General features: G+C 30.1%; 1 protein-coding gene across 1 annotated transcript; it reads left to right on the plus strand.

Moving 5' to 3' along the window:
* The first annotated feature begins 8,236 nt into the window (after positions 1–8,236).
* On the plus strand, positions 8,237–13,249 carry LOC130828329 (phytoene synthase 2, chloroplastic). The gene is made up of 7 exons (XM_057694257.1): positions 8,237–8,654; positions 9,334–9,879; positions 9,966–10,016; positions 11,195–11,367; positions 11,454–11,689; positions 12,231–12,423; positions 12,524–13,249. The coding sequence occupies exons 2-7, from the start codon at positions 9,459–9,461 to the stop codon at positions 12,698–12,700; spliced, it is 1,251 nt and encodes a 416-aa protein (XP_057550240.1). The 5' UTR covers positions 8,237–8,654; positions 9,334–9,458; the 3' UTR covers positions 12,701–13,249.
* Positions 13,250–14,285: the final 1,036 nt, after the last annotated feature.

Below are 14,285 nucleotides of genomic sequence, written 5' to 3' on the forward strand. Positions count from 1 at the left end.
TGTTTTATTCAACTTGTTTTTTTTAACTTTTTAGTTATTACTTATTTTTATTGAAATAAGACCAGATTTCTAATCAGCTTACAATGTTTCTGATCAGTTAGATCAAATTATTATTATTATTCTTATTATTATTATTATATAGGTATTATAATAATAATTATAATAATTAATTAATTAACAAAATTATTTAATTAAATATTAATTGATTGGAGTAATAAAATTAATTAGTTAACTAATATTTATATTAATTAATTACCTAATAAATAAAAAAGTAATATATAAATAAATAATTATTCTAATAATATTATTATTATTAATTAAATACTATTAATATTAATTAATTAATAACTAATTAATTAAATAATAATAAAAATTGAACAAATAAATTTTAATTCTAATAATAATAATAATAATAATAATAATAATAATAATAATATACTAATTAAATAATTAATCAATTAATTAATAATATTAATTTTTATTAATTAATTTAAAAATAACAATATATAATTAATTAGTTTATTAATTAAACAACAACAACAACAATAACAACTACAACAATAATAATAATAATAATAATAATAATAATAATAATAATAATAATACATAATTAATTTAGATTAAAATAGATCAGATCAGATAAAACTGAATCAGACCATATCAAACCAAACCAGATCAGATTGATCAAACCTTAGTAAATTCAAATCAGATTCAATCAGATTAGACGAAGAGAACACGCCATTAAATGATCGGCCTCTCTCTTGAGAGACCGTCTTTTCTAAAGACGGTTCTCAAAAGCCCAGCTCAATATGTTAATTCAAAAAAAAATAAACTGACGCGCGCGTGAAACTGTAATGTGAAAAGTCACATAATATATATTTGGAGTTATAACAACATTTATTTGGAGTTATAACATAATATATTTACTGTTATACCAGCATATATTTGAGAATTATAACATAATTTATTTGGGGTTATAACATAATATATTTAAAGCTATAACAATATATATATTTGAGGTTATAACATAATATATATGAGGTTATAACAACATATATTTGTGGTTATAACATATTATATTTGGGGTTAATATATATAGTTGGGTATATAATGGTCTGTGTTTGAGGGTATAGTATTTTTATAACACCAAATATATTATGTTACAACGCCAAATGTATGTTGTTATAATTCCATATATATTATATTATTACTTCAAATATACATTGTTACAACTCTAAATATATTATGTTATAACCCCATATATATTATGTTATAACCTTAAATAAATATATATATATATATATATATATATATATATATATATATATATATATATATATATATTGTTACAACTTCAAATATATTATGTTATAATCCAAAATAAATTATGTTATAAACCCCAAATATATGTTGGTATAACACAAAATATATTAACCTCAAATAAATGTTGTTATAACCCCAAGTATATTATGTGACTTTTCACATCATACTTACACGCGCGCGTCAGTTTTTTTTTTAAATTAACATAATGGGCTGGGCTTTTGAGAACTGTCTTTACAAAAGACATTCTCAAGTAAGAATAGTTGTTAAATGAATATTTTTCTTTTGGAAATTATAGGGAAGGTAAAGGAAAAAAAATGAGTGAGATTTGATTTTAAGATTTTGTACTGATAAAACTACACTTCACTTGCCCTAATTGAGAAAAGAGAAGTCTAGATAAATCACGGTTATTTACTTATTTGGAAAATGGATATACAAGAGCCTTATATATAGGCTTTGGAACCAGGATAAGAGATAAATGAATGCCCACGAGCTGATTTGAAAACTGTCATTTAACATAGAATACCTCGAACTTTCGCTCGACCGGGTCGAGTGAATTAGTGAGGTTAAGCGAGCAATCAGAATGTAAACATAAGCATCTGATCTCTTGCTCGACCAGGTCGAGCAACCAAGTAAGGTCGACCCCGGGTTGAGCGGCATCAGGTACTAAAATAGAACAGTCTCCATCATAGAATTTTTGAAAAAGCTGAGCGAAAAAAAAAATGAATTGAATAACCAAAAAATCAAACTATTTCAAAAACTGAGCGTGAAACTCCCAGACCTAAGGTTTGGGTCTGTTCGCAGTTAGTAACTGCGAATAGGTCAAAAAAGACAAAATAGCTATTCGCAGTTACTAACTGCGAACAGCAAAAAAATATATATATATATATATATATATATATATATATATATATATATATATATATATATATATATATATATATATATATATATATATATATATATATATATATATTTAGGTCAAATAGCTATTCGCAGTTAGTAACTGCGAACAACTATTTTGTCTTTTTTGACCTGTTCGCAGTTACTAACTGCGAACAGCCCCAAACCTTAGGTCTGGGAATTTCACGCTCAGTTTTTGAAATAGTTTGATTTTTCGGTTATTCAATTCATTTTTTTTTCGCTCAGCTTTTTCAAAAATTCTCCATCATACACCATTCATCAACAACCCATATAACACCTCAAAAAAGTAACACATATATCACATCCTATGCACATATTAGACTTTAATCGGTCACCATATCTAACAGTATATATAATACACAAATTCTTAAATAAGACATTTATAGTGAAACTATTTCAATTGGGCTGACCCATGTACATTAAGTTTATTAAAATGCTTACTTATAATTTTAAAGTGATAAATTAGAGAAATAAACTAATTATATGTATTCGTCTTACGGTGAAACAAGTTGATAATAATATGTTTTGAGTTTGGTTTATTAACTAATATAATGAGATTGGGCCGCCCTTTGACAAAATCAATTCCAAAGTCTTTAACAAAAAATTAAAAAATGAGATTGGACTTTTGTTAAGTTTGGAATTAAGTTTACCCAATTTGTTCATGTCCACCACCCCTACATCTAAGGACCAAGGATAATCTATCAATGTGTAAACACATATTATATTTGTATTACTTTAGATTCATTTTAGTTATATTTTAGAGTAATTTTACATACTTTGCTTAAAGTTGTGCTATACTCCTCCTGCTTTTTTTTCTTTTTGTGATTTTTGGGTAATTTTAGCATGTTTTAGAATAAGTTTTAACTACTTACTGATAATATGTTTGAGGGAAAATTCATTGACATGTGCAACAAATTTGGACCCTTTAGGGCCAAAGGGTTTTAGAATGTTCGACCTAAATCAAAGTGATTTTAAGACTGATAGTTTCTCTCAAAGACAAATATATTATTTTAAACAAAGATTTTCATATGTTGGATACAAAAATGCCCAAAACATTTACTTCCTCACTATTTAGTTAAAACCCTATTCTCAAATTCCACTTTTCATTTCCATTGTTCAAGAGCTAATTAGTTACTTCTTCCATTGATTGTGCTAATTGTTATGTTACATCTTACTTAAATTGGTAAAAATCAATACTTTCAAGTGAAAATGGATGAAAATATGACAATTTTATATCAAAAATATCAATACTATCTTCATCTAGTTATTAGACCAATCAAATAATGATGTGTTATGTTTGAAAATGATAATTTTATTTGAAAATTTATAATTCACTGTTTGACAAATTAAAAAAATTCAAACTTGAATTTAAGCTAATTTCACTACTATGCTAAAAATAGTTAAAGTTGTGAATTTTAAGAATGCCTTTCCAAATTTTGTTATTCGTAAATTCTTTATTTATAATTTTATAATTGAAATTTATAACTTGAAATGAATTATTTGTTTCCAAACACAACCTTGAGTAATTTGAGTAAATATATCAAAAATATTTAAAACTGCTTTACTTATTTTAAACCCTATTTTACGATATATTCGTTCATTAATTTACATCAATCTCATTCTTACAAATTCATTCTTATTCTATGTTAGTTTAATTCAACTAAGGTCAAATTAGCTCAACTCAAACCATTCTTATAAAATAAGATATTTGTTATAGTTTTTTAATCCATCTCATTAAATTTGTTATATTTCTATTTTTATTTATTTATATTTTTATTTAGGAAAGATTACTTAGAATAATCAAATCTTTTCATGATTTTCTTATAATATTTCCAACAATTGATTACCATAAATAGTCCCAACTATTGAGGGTTTTCCAAGAGTAAACTTGAATAACTCGATGACCTGCTATAGTAGGTAATTCACCAAAAAAAGTAAACTAAAAACTAATATAAAATTAGAGGAAAATTTTGAAAATATACATAAAAATTCCGAATAATAAAAACAAATTAAAAATTTTTTCAACATTTTTCAACATTCTATTTTAATTTATCTTTTATTTTTTAAAAATAAAACTTGCTATAGCAAGTCAGCATGTAACTGAGTTTACTTAAAGAAATACCCTTCAAAGTTGTGTTTATTCATGTTTAATCAATAAGTAAAATTATTGTAGTAAAATCATGAAAAAAAGTAATTTTTCCTTTTAACTATAATTTTTACTCTTTTTTAATCTTATTAACATATTTAACTTATATTTTCATTACATATTTTTTCACTGTTCCATAAAATATTATTTTAACTATTTTTCTAAACTTTCGACCAATTGTCATTTTGACAATTTTAGTGGTGGATACTTGAGAGGAACTATGTTCAAGTTGATGTCACTATAAACCACAAGTTATATAAAAAGAACGAAAATGGCTACAACCATAACTTATGTGGGTCACACAAATGTTACTTTTTGATACTTTCTAGAGGGCATTATTAAATAATTGATCGTCATTTTTTTAATCGCCATCTCTTAATAAAATTATAATTTTGTCCTTGAATTTAAAATTTGTTTAATAAATGTAAATCTTACTTAATAATACTATTATCACTTTAAAAACTTTAATTTAAAGTTTAAACGTAATTTCGAACATTTTTATCGCGACCCTATATATATTAAATTTTCAGTAGCGCCCTTGCATGATATACGAATTCAAACACGGTACTATCTCTCTAAAAATGTTCTTTGATTTTAAACAAGCTAATTGCTGGAATCGATTTATTATGGCTAACGAAAGCGACTATGAATCGGATCGGGTACGTACTTAAATTGATCTGAATGAGTGTTTTTTTTTTAAAGAAAAAGGAGGAGTCGCACAAAACGTGCGATTGAGCCGCGGGCGACTCACTTTTTTTTTCATTTTTTTTAAAAAATAATACGATTCGAATAAAAATTTCCTCGATTATTTGTTTGCGGATTGAATTCCTTAGTTTTTGCCACAAAAATTTTATGTTGTAATTTTGTTTTTTAAGTGTGATAAATGTGTTATTTAGTGAGGTTAAAATATATGTAAGAAATTTTAAATTCAAAGGCAAAATCGTAATTTTATTAAAAGATGGCGATAAAATAAAAAGGGTAATAATATTTAAGGATTATATTTTTAAAAGGCCCCAAACACAACAGCAAGCTTAGTCAAATATATTCCTACTTTTTCTATAAAAGTTATTTTCTGTTCACTAAAAACTGGCCACGTGTATAATAGAACACAAGCACCAAATTCCACTGATAGAAATAGTTTTGAGACCCATAACCACCATTTACTCCTCCTATCTAATCTTCCTCCACTATATAAAAATAAAAAAAACAAAAATAAAGAAAATCGGTGATAATGTTATCTTGCTATGAATGAATTATGATTGGGTAATCCTTCCACGTGTCATTCTTTAGCTTTTGATTTCAGATTCCACGCACTTGTACTTCTTATTTACCCAACCAAAATACACTACTATAGTCTATACGGTTACCCACTTGGCCACTTCTATCACTTCTTCCACATACCCTTAATTTAACTATATTTGTCCATATCAAAAGAAAAGTATTCTTCTTTTTCCATCATTTTGTCTTACTTATTTTTGACATAACATTTAAAAAGTTTAGGAAAATATTTATCAGTTTTGAAATACTTATTACATTATGATTATTAGTATTATTAATCGTTCAAACATATTTTATATAGGAAAAATTACCGGGAATAATACAATTTTTTACTTATTTTCCTACAATAATACGAACTTTTGATTAAAATTACAGGAAATATATTCAAGTGGGATCTTGTTTGAATCTTTTAATCGCATACTTTTATAATATTAACTTTTTATGATATTTAGATGTGCATAGTTCAATATATAAATGATCAATATAATACATTGGATTGTGTAAAAAGTCAAATATAACAAGTATAATGGAACAGAGGGAGTAAGTTAAGTAGTGGGATATTAAAAGATAAGAGAAAATATAGAGAATAAAAATAATAAAGTCATATTTAAACATTAAAGTGAAAAAAAATTATTAAAACTGATTAAAATGAAAAATATGGTAAATCAAATGACACAAAGAAAAAGGAGTAGCATGTTTTTGGGAGGGTAAGCCTAAAGAATCCCTATATCCTAGGGAGGATGAGAGAATTCTAATCTAACATAAGATTGTAAAAATCAAACCCCTATCACAACTTCACTAGAGTGAGAGAAAAAACACTCAATTATGATTAATTTTGATTCTCAAATTTTTCAATGACCCTATTCCTAGGCGGTCAAATATGGCTATGAAAATTTTACCTATTATGGATAATGGATATGTGTTGCATATGAAAATTTTAGGTGAGTATGACACAGAGGCTTAGAGCCGTTTCTGACAGTAGGCAATGTAGACATTTGCCTAGGGTTTAGAGCTTAGTGTAGAGCCAATACTCCAATTCATTAATGTTGTTGTGTGGTAGGACGTAATATGCCGCTTGTAAAATTGTAACTATATGTTTGCCAAACATCCATTAAAGACCAAAATTGACTTTCTATAGAAAAAATTCATTTCTCTCATTTTACCTAAAGCCCTTAAAAGAACACTATCGAGGGGTCGATTTTGCCACCCTAAGGTTGTGTATTCATAGTAATAACTAATAACTAACAACAAATGAAACCTGCCGACTCTCCGTTAAGATCTTTTGATATGTTTAATTAGCAAATTTAGTGCCTTTTTACTTTATAGTGAAAAAATCTAATGTTTGCGATGCACTAATCAAATGCTTTGTTAGAGATATAGCTAATGCCTAATAATAACCTAATCTGTTAGGATAACCTAATTATTAGTGGATCATGTCGTGTCCATTCATTTTTATTCATTAATGATTTGTCTTTGTTTGCCACTAAATAATTACTACTACTTCTCCATGAATTTTCTAGTAACCCTTATGTTTGAAAATCGAATTATATCTCAATTGTAGTTAATACTGTTTTTTCGATAAAGTTTTAGGTTCGATTCTCATCTAATCAGATTTTTCATTTCAGTTTTAAAATCCCTTAACAAGTAGTTGGTTTGCAAATAATTACCATAGGTTTCATTTGTTTTAACCTCCTTTTAAAGGGCATTGTATGTTGTAAATATCTTATTCTAAATTTTGATCATAGGTTTTATAAGCGAATACACTATAATGATGATGAAATTGATATTTAGAACTTTCATACGTTTAATAAAATAATTAAAAATTGTACAAATTTAGAATTCTCAAAATATGTATCTTACTATATTCTACTATTCTAGGGCAATTTACTTACTATATGTCCTCTAGCTTAAATTCCTGATTCGCACCTCATTATTAGATGTACAACCATTGAAATTCTCGCTTAAATCAATTTTAAATTAGTCTATTTTAACCTAATGAGTCAAAAATTACACATTCAAACTCTCCAAAATAGGCGAAGCTAAGAGGTGTTGGGCTCAATCACGCCTCCTTCTCAAATTTCAAAATTGTTTTTTTTATAATAGCTATAAAATACTCTTATATATGAATTTTCTCGTCGAACAACTATAGTTTAATCTTTATTCCTTCCTCATCTTATATTCCGGCTTTGCCGTTGCTCTTCAACATTAGCGGTGACTAACACATGGCATTGTAACAAAAGTGATTAAATCTGGACATAAATTGTAAAAAATCAAACAAATACTCTTGTAAGGGATCATAACTTCAAAACAAATAACTTATTGTATATTTTTATAATGAACTATTCTCGTGGAAAATCATTTCTCGGTAAAACGACCTCAAACTAAAAGATTATATTCTCATAATATGTATGAAATCTGCTATTTAACCCTTATTAATAAACGTATCTCACGCAACACATAAAACATGCTGAGTACGTGATACCGCCTCATATAACGATTCATTAAAAAACAAAAAAAACTTACGGTGTGCCGTTCTGAATCGTAACTACTAGTAGTACTTAAACAATAACAATGCATCTTCAACAAAAAAACAAATGTGAAGTTGTGAACCCACAAAAATGGGTAACTGATAACCATACAATTAAAGTCCCAAAAACAAAAACAAATACAAAATCAAATATACAAACAAATTTAAAGATCCTTCAGTGCCCTGCTTGTATTTACAAGCAGGTTGTGGCAGAGACTAGAGACTACTACTCTCTTCACACACTCTCCAGAGCTTTTCTGTACCATCAAAAATTCCCTATCTATACTATAAAGTGGGAACAACAAAATAAAAAAAAAAATTAAACAAGTTTAATTCTTTTGGGTGACCCAAATCAAGAAGATTAGTGGGAAAGTTTGGAATTTGTGAAAAGGAGATTCTATGTTATGTGGGTATTTTTTCAAAAGTTTCCTGTATTTGTTTAATCCCCATTAGAGATTGGTATGTTGAGCTCATATTCATCTTTTATTATTGTATATAATTTTTATATTAGTTGCTTTTTTGATTTCAGCTAATTTTTAATTTATTCTGTACTGTATTTTCTGCTTTTTATGGAGATTATAGAGTATTTGGAGTACTGGGTCTGGGATAAATAACCTAATCTTTAAATTATTTTATAGGGTTCATTAAAAAACTAATTTAGCTTTTAAATAATATAAAATTTTCACCCCATTTACTTAATTTGACTTTGGTTTGACTGTTAATGTTAGGATTAGTAGTCTCCTTTTATAATTAAGTAGTATTGTAGACATGTTGGTCCCTAGTTTATGCAGCATTTAGCTGTTCTTTCTTGATTTTGTTGCTTATGAGTTATGAGGGAGGAATTAGAAATAACCCTTTTTAGTATTCTAATATAATGAGTAGAAAATTGACATTAATGGATTTAAAGAATTGATGGGGACGAAACGTGTACTGATTTATTGGTTTATGTAGCCGAAGCTAGTTTTTGTTATGCTTTTATGGGTATGAGATGCTGTCTTCTGTCCCTCTCTAGACCTTGATTATAATTCCTATGATCGGATATACTGTGTAAGATGATGATATGTCCATATCCATGTAAATGATTAATCTTGGTTTATGATTTTAATAGTGTGTCCATATTTACTGTCTTCATTTGCAGAAAGGAGGAAATTATATATTAAGTTGCTTTTTGGGGATTGATAAATCCATTTCAAAAGTTTGTGCATACTTGATCTGAAAAGGGGGAGAATATACTAGTATTTTGATTACAAGAAGAAAAGCAGGATGCCTATTTCTTTAGTATATGTGTCCCCAACTACAAAGGTCTACCATGGGTTTGTTGTCTCTGAATCATTGGTTGGTTTTTCGATTTACAATAAGCGGTCGAAAAGAATTTCTAAGAAACAAGAAAATTGGAGTTTGAATGTTGGAAAACAGCAAAAAATAGGTGGGTTTTCTGTGCTTTCAAGCATGGTAGCGAATCCAACAGGAGACCTTGCTGTTATGTCATCCGAACAAAGGGTGTATGATGTTGTTTTGAAGCAGGCGGCTTTGGTTAATCGAAAGTTGAGATCACGAGAAGGGCTTGATCTTGATGTTGATGTGCAGCCCGATATTGCTGTTCCAGGGACATTAAGCTTGCTTGGTGAAGCTTATGATCGGTGTGGTGAAGTTTGCGCGGAGTATGCAAAGACATTTTACTTAGGTGGGTGTTTTTTCCTTTGAATGGCCTTGGATTATTAGGTGGGTAGTAATGTTATTCTAATTTTGGTAGCGTTGTTGATGTTACAGGAACTCAGCTTATGACCCCTGCAAGGCGAAAGGCTATCTGGGCGATATATGGCAAGTACTTCGTTCTTTCGATATTTTCAACTACTAATCTCATAATATCCTATGCGCGATTGACCTATTTTTATGTTTTTGCTGCGTATTACTCCTATTTTGATTGCTTATTTCAGGATGGTTTTAGAAAGTAACTTGAATCTCTTGTCCGCTTTGTGCTCAAGAATATGCTAATTGCTAGCTTGGGAAGTTGAGTTTAGTTGTCTTGGGTCTGTTAGGTAGGTTTAATTTTCATGACACATGAGAATTTGATTAAATTTAGAAAGATAAGCATTTTGTTGCTATATGTTTTGCATCGAAGATCGAAAAATGCACCAATTAGAAAAGGTAGATTGGTTTTCCGAGGAGCATAGAAGAAGTCAGGAGGAGAGGTAGGCCGAAGATAACTTAGATTACAAAAGTGAAGAACGACATGAAGAATGAAATTTATAAGAGGATTATTATAAATAAGAATGAATGGAAGAGATTACAGAAGTGAAGAACAACATGAATTAAATTGATAAGAGCATGACAATAAATTAGAGTGAATGAAAGAGAATATATGTGAATGATCATTGCAATTGATGTTCTTAGGTGAAAATTAGTATTAAAGATAGAGCTGAATAAAGTATCACCTTTATTAGTGACGGTTTCTCTTGCTTACTTCTTTTGATTCATGTTACAGAGCTAATGTTGTGGGGATAAGGATTTGACATTGTTATTTTTATTGGGAGTGGCAAAATAACTTATTGGGTAGTTTTAGTTTATTTTGATACAAATAGAGTGTTTGGTGGTCAAACCATCTACTGCCAATGTTCGGTAAATTAGTTGGTTGATACAACTTATTATCATGAACAAGCTGCTTATAGCAGCGGGTTCAAAATCAGCTGGTCAAACCTCAAATCAGTCATTGTAATCAACTATCAGCCGTTTTCCAAACATTTTTATTATTGATATCTTTCACATCCATGCAAATTAAGTAGTTTTGCTTGTTTTGATAATGAAATGTCCCCTTACATGTTTTATAATTGCTTTCATAACCATTTTTCCGTGTTATCTGGAGTTGTGACGCTTTTTCCTTTTGCGGTATTCTTGGATGAATAATTAGAATGATTTATCTTTAGAAATGCTTGATCTCGTCACATAACAATTCGATTCTGCAAAGTTTGTTTCCTTACATTTACAATTATATCGTGCAGTCTGGTGTAGGAGGACCGATGAGCTTGTTGATGGACCTAATGCTTCACATATTACTCCGTCTGCTTTAGATAGGTGGGAGGCGAGGCTAGAAGACCTTTTCAGAGGCCGTCCCTTTGATATGCTCGATGCTGCGTTATCTGACACTGTCGCTAAGTTTCCTATTGATATCCAGGTTTGTCATTTTTTATACCCGCAGACCCTAAAACTCGTATTGATTTTGGTCTTATTTATCCTGATTGTGTCAATTTTGATCGACAGCCATTCAAAGACATGATTGAAGGCATGAGGATGGATCTCAGGAAGTCCCGATACAAGAATTTCGACGAGTTATACTTATATTGTTATTATGTTGCTGGAACAGTTGGATTGATGAGTGTTCCTGTCATGGGTATAGATCCTGAATCAAAGGCTACAACCGAGAGTGTCTACAATGCTGCCTTAGCATTAGGAATCGCAAATCAGCTGACTAACATACTTAGAGATGTTGGAGAAGAGTAAGTTCGATAACAATTGCTCTCGTTATTTCCTCAATCGTCATCATCCTAGACAAAATGTAACATAATTCACTAGTTAGTACGCTTTTTGAATTCGCGATTCGCTTAAAATGACCCTAAAATAGCCCAAAACCGACCATAATTCGTATTTTTGTTTCGCGATTTGCAAGGGCATTAGTGAATCATGTGACAGTGGACAAAACACATAGCATATGCTTTCATGAAGTAGATTTTACTCGTAAACTACTAATGTTTGTCGTGTTAATTGATGAGATATATAAACGTCCCTGATGGCTTATTGAATCATGTGCACTTCTTATCTATGTGAAGTTGCGGATGATATTCGCTATCAAGGGTTAATCGGAAATAATCTCTTTGTTATCACTAAGAAGGGTAAGGTTGCATACATCCGACTGTCCCAAATCTCGCTTAGGTGGGAGCCACTTCATTATACGTACACTAACTTCATCTTTACTTAAAATGCATGAAAATCAATTTTTATGCGACTGTCAGCGCCTTACTCTCGACATTCTTGGTTCAGTGCAAGGAGAGGCCGAGTATATTTGCCACAAGACGAATTGGCACAAGCAGGGCTTTCGGATGAAGATATATTCGCGGGAAAAGTTACCGATAAATGGAGGAACTTCATGAAAAAACAGATCAAACGAGCCAGGATGTTCTTCAATGAAGCAGAGAAAGGAGTCTCGGAACTTAGTGGAGCTAGCAGATGGCCGGTAAGCAATACAATAACTGTTACAGTCGATACATCAAATGTTTTAGTAAGCAATACCAGGCCGGGCCGCTAATTAAACTGATGTTAAATATGTCGATCAGGTGTGGGCGTCATTGCTTTTGTATCGACAGATACTGGACGAGATAGAAGCAAACGATTACAATAACTTCACAAAACGAGCTTACGTTAGCAAAGGCAAGAAACTGCTAGCGTTACCGATAGCGTACGCAAGATCCGTGGTTCCACCTCGATCAACTTCAAGCCTTGCAAAGGCGTAGACGGATCAAACGAGCTAGTAGTGGATTACATTGTAAAGTATGAGATGTGTATATACACTGAAAATACATAATATTCATATTGTTACCAAAATGGAAAATTCTTTAGAAGTGGTGTCAGGAAATTTTGACATATTTTTGTGAACAACCAACCAATATCAAGCTTGTAGGAGTTCATGTCAAAGGATAGAAAGGGCTTCAACAACATTTTTGGAAGGTGGGCATACGAAGAATGTTACTTAATAGTAGTATTTGTAAAGGAAAAGATGGAAACCTTAATTTTTTTGATACCCTAATTCAACAATATGCTCTAAATTAAAACAAAGAACGACTTGCTCGTTCTGGGTCCGGATTTATAAGCATCAATGTCATCGGAATTATGATTTAATTTCATACTTTATGTTATTGAAATCAGTTCTATACATCTTATTTTTACGATATTTAAGGGATTAGTTTGATTTTAAATAGCTTTAGTTGTGTAGATTGAAAAATTATAAAAAGTATTGTTATGAAAATATGTATTGAGACGAATTAAATAAAATCTTATTTGAATACAACACCGTTAGAAGTACATATTGTTGTTTGCAACCCATGGGTATGTACCACAAATTACCCTGATGGCCCCTAAGGGCTAAGACCTAAGGGTCACGCAACCAAGAGACTCTAACTGAGGCTAACTCGGATCCTCATCATTAGCACCAAATGAGTTTGGCCTCACGCTAGCTATTCTCTTTTTCCACAGGGTCTGGAACAAGACTACATATTTGCTCTAAGGTACTAGCCTGATGAGCATCTCTCTCTGCGTCTTCATTAACATGTACAACATCAAAAACAGTTCATCAACGTAGGCCCTATTTAGGCTCACATGTTTTCTATGGCCGGGTCAATATCCAATCCATTACACAAGCTATTCCCAGCCAACATCATTATCGGTACATCTCGCTCATAAAAAGTTATATTCAGAATATATAGAGAAAATGATGAAAGTAGATCATACCCTTATCATAGTCAATAAAGAGGTCGTAGTCAATGAGACTCTTGGCTCAATAAAGACTTGCAAAAGAAAACAAAGGCAAGATAAGACAAGTAGCAAAACAAGACAAGAATCACGACTAAAGACATAAACCAAAGAAATATAAATAGCGATTGTATAGGCACAAACAAAATAAGACATATATAACAACTAATGGTTTAGGACACCAATACGACATCAACTAATGGTTGTAGTCAATGCGACTCTCGGCTCGATAAAGACTTGCAAAAGAAAACAAAGGCAAGACAAAACAAATAGCAAAACAAGACAAGAATCACGACTAAAGACATAAACCAAAGAAATATAAATAGCGATCATAAAAGCACAAACACAAGACATATATAACAACTGATGGGTTAGGATACCAATACGACATCAACTAATGGTTGTAGTCTATGAGACTCTCAACTCGATAAAGACCTGCAAAAGAAAACAAAGACAAGTCAAAACAAGTAGCAAAATAAGACAAGAATTACGACTAAAGACATAAATCAAAGAAATATAAATAGCGATCATAAAGACACAAATAAAACAAGACATATATAACAACTAATG

Source organism: Amaranthus tricolor, chromosome 12 (genome assembly GCF_026212465.1).
Source record: "Amaranthus tricolor cultivar Red isolate AtriRed21 chromosome 12, ASM2621246v1, whole genome shotgun sequence".
In the NCBI taxonomy this organism is placed as follows: Eukaryota; Viridiplantae; Streptophyta; class Magnoliopsida; order Caryophyllales; family Amaranthaceae; genus Amaranthus; species Amaranthus tricolor.

Bases quoted from the DNA above. Each gene is read 5' to 3' on its own strand.
- LOC130828329 (XM_057694257.1), top strand. From the start codon at position 9,459: ATGCCTATTTCTTTAGTATATGTGTCCCCAACTACAAAGGTCTACCAT. The intron at 10,017-11,194 runs GCAAGTACTTCG...TATATCGTGCAG, and splicing joins GGCTATCTGGGCGATATATG to TCTGGTGTAGGAGGACCGAT. The intron at 11,368-11,453 runs GTTTGTCATTTT...TTTGATCGACAG, and splicing joins AGTTTCCTATTGATATCCAG to CCATTCAAAGACATGATTGA.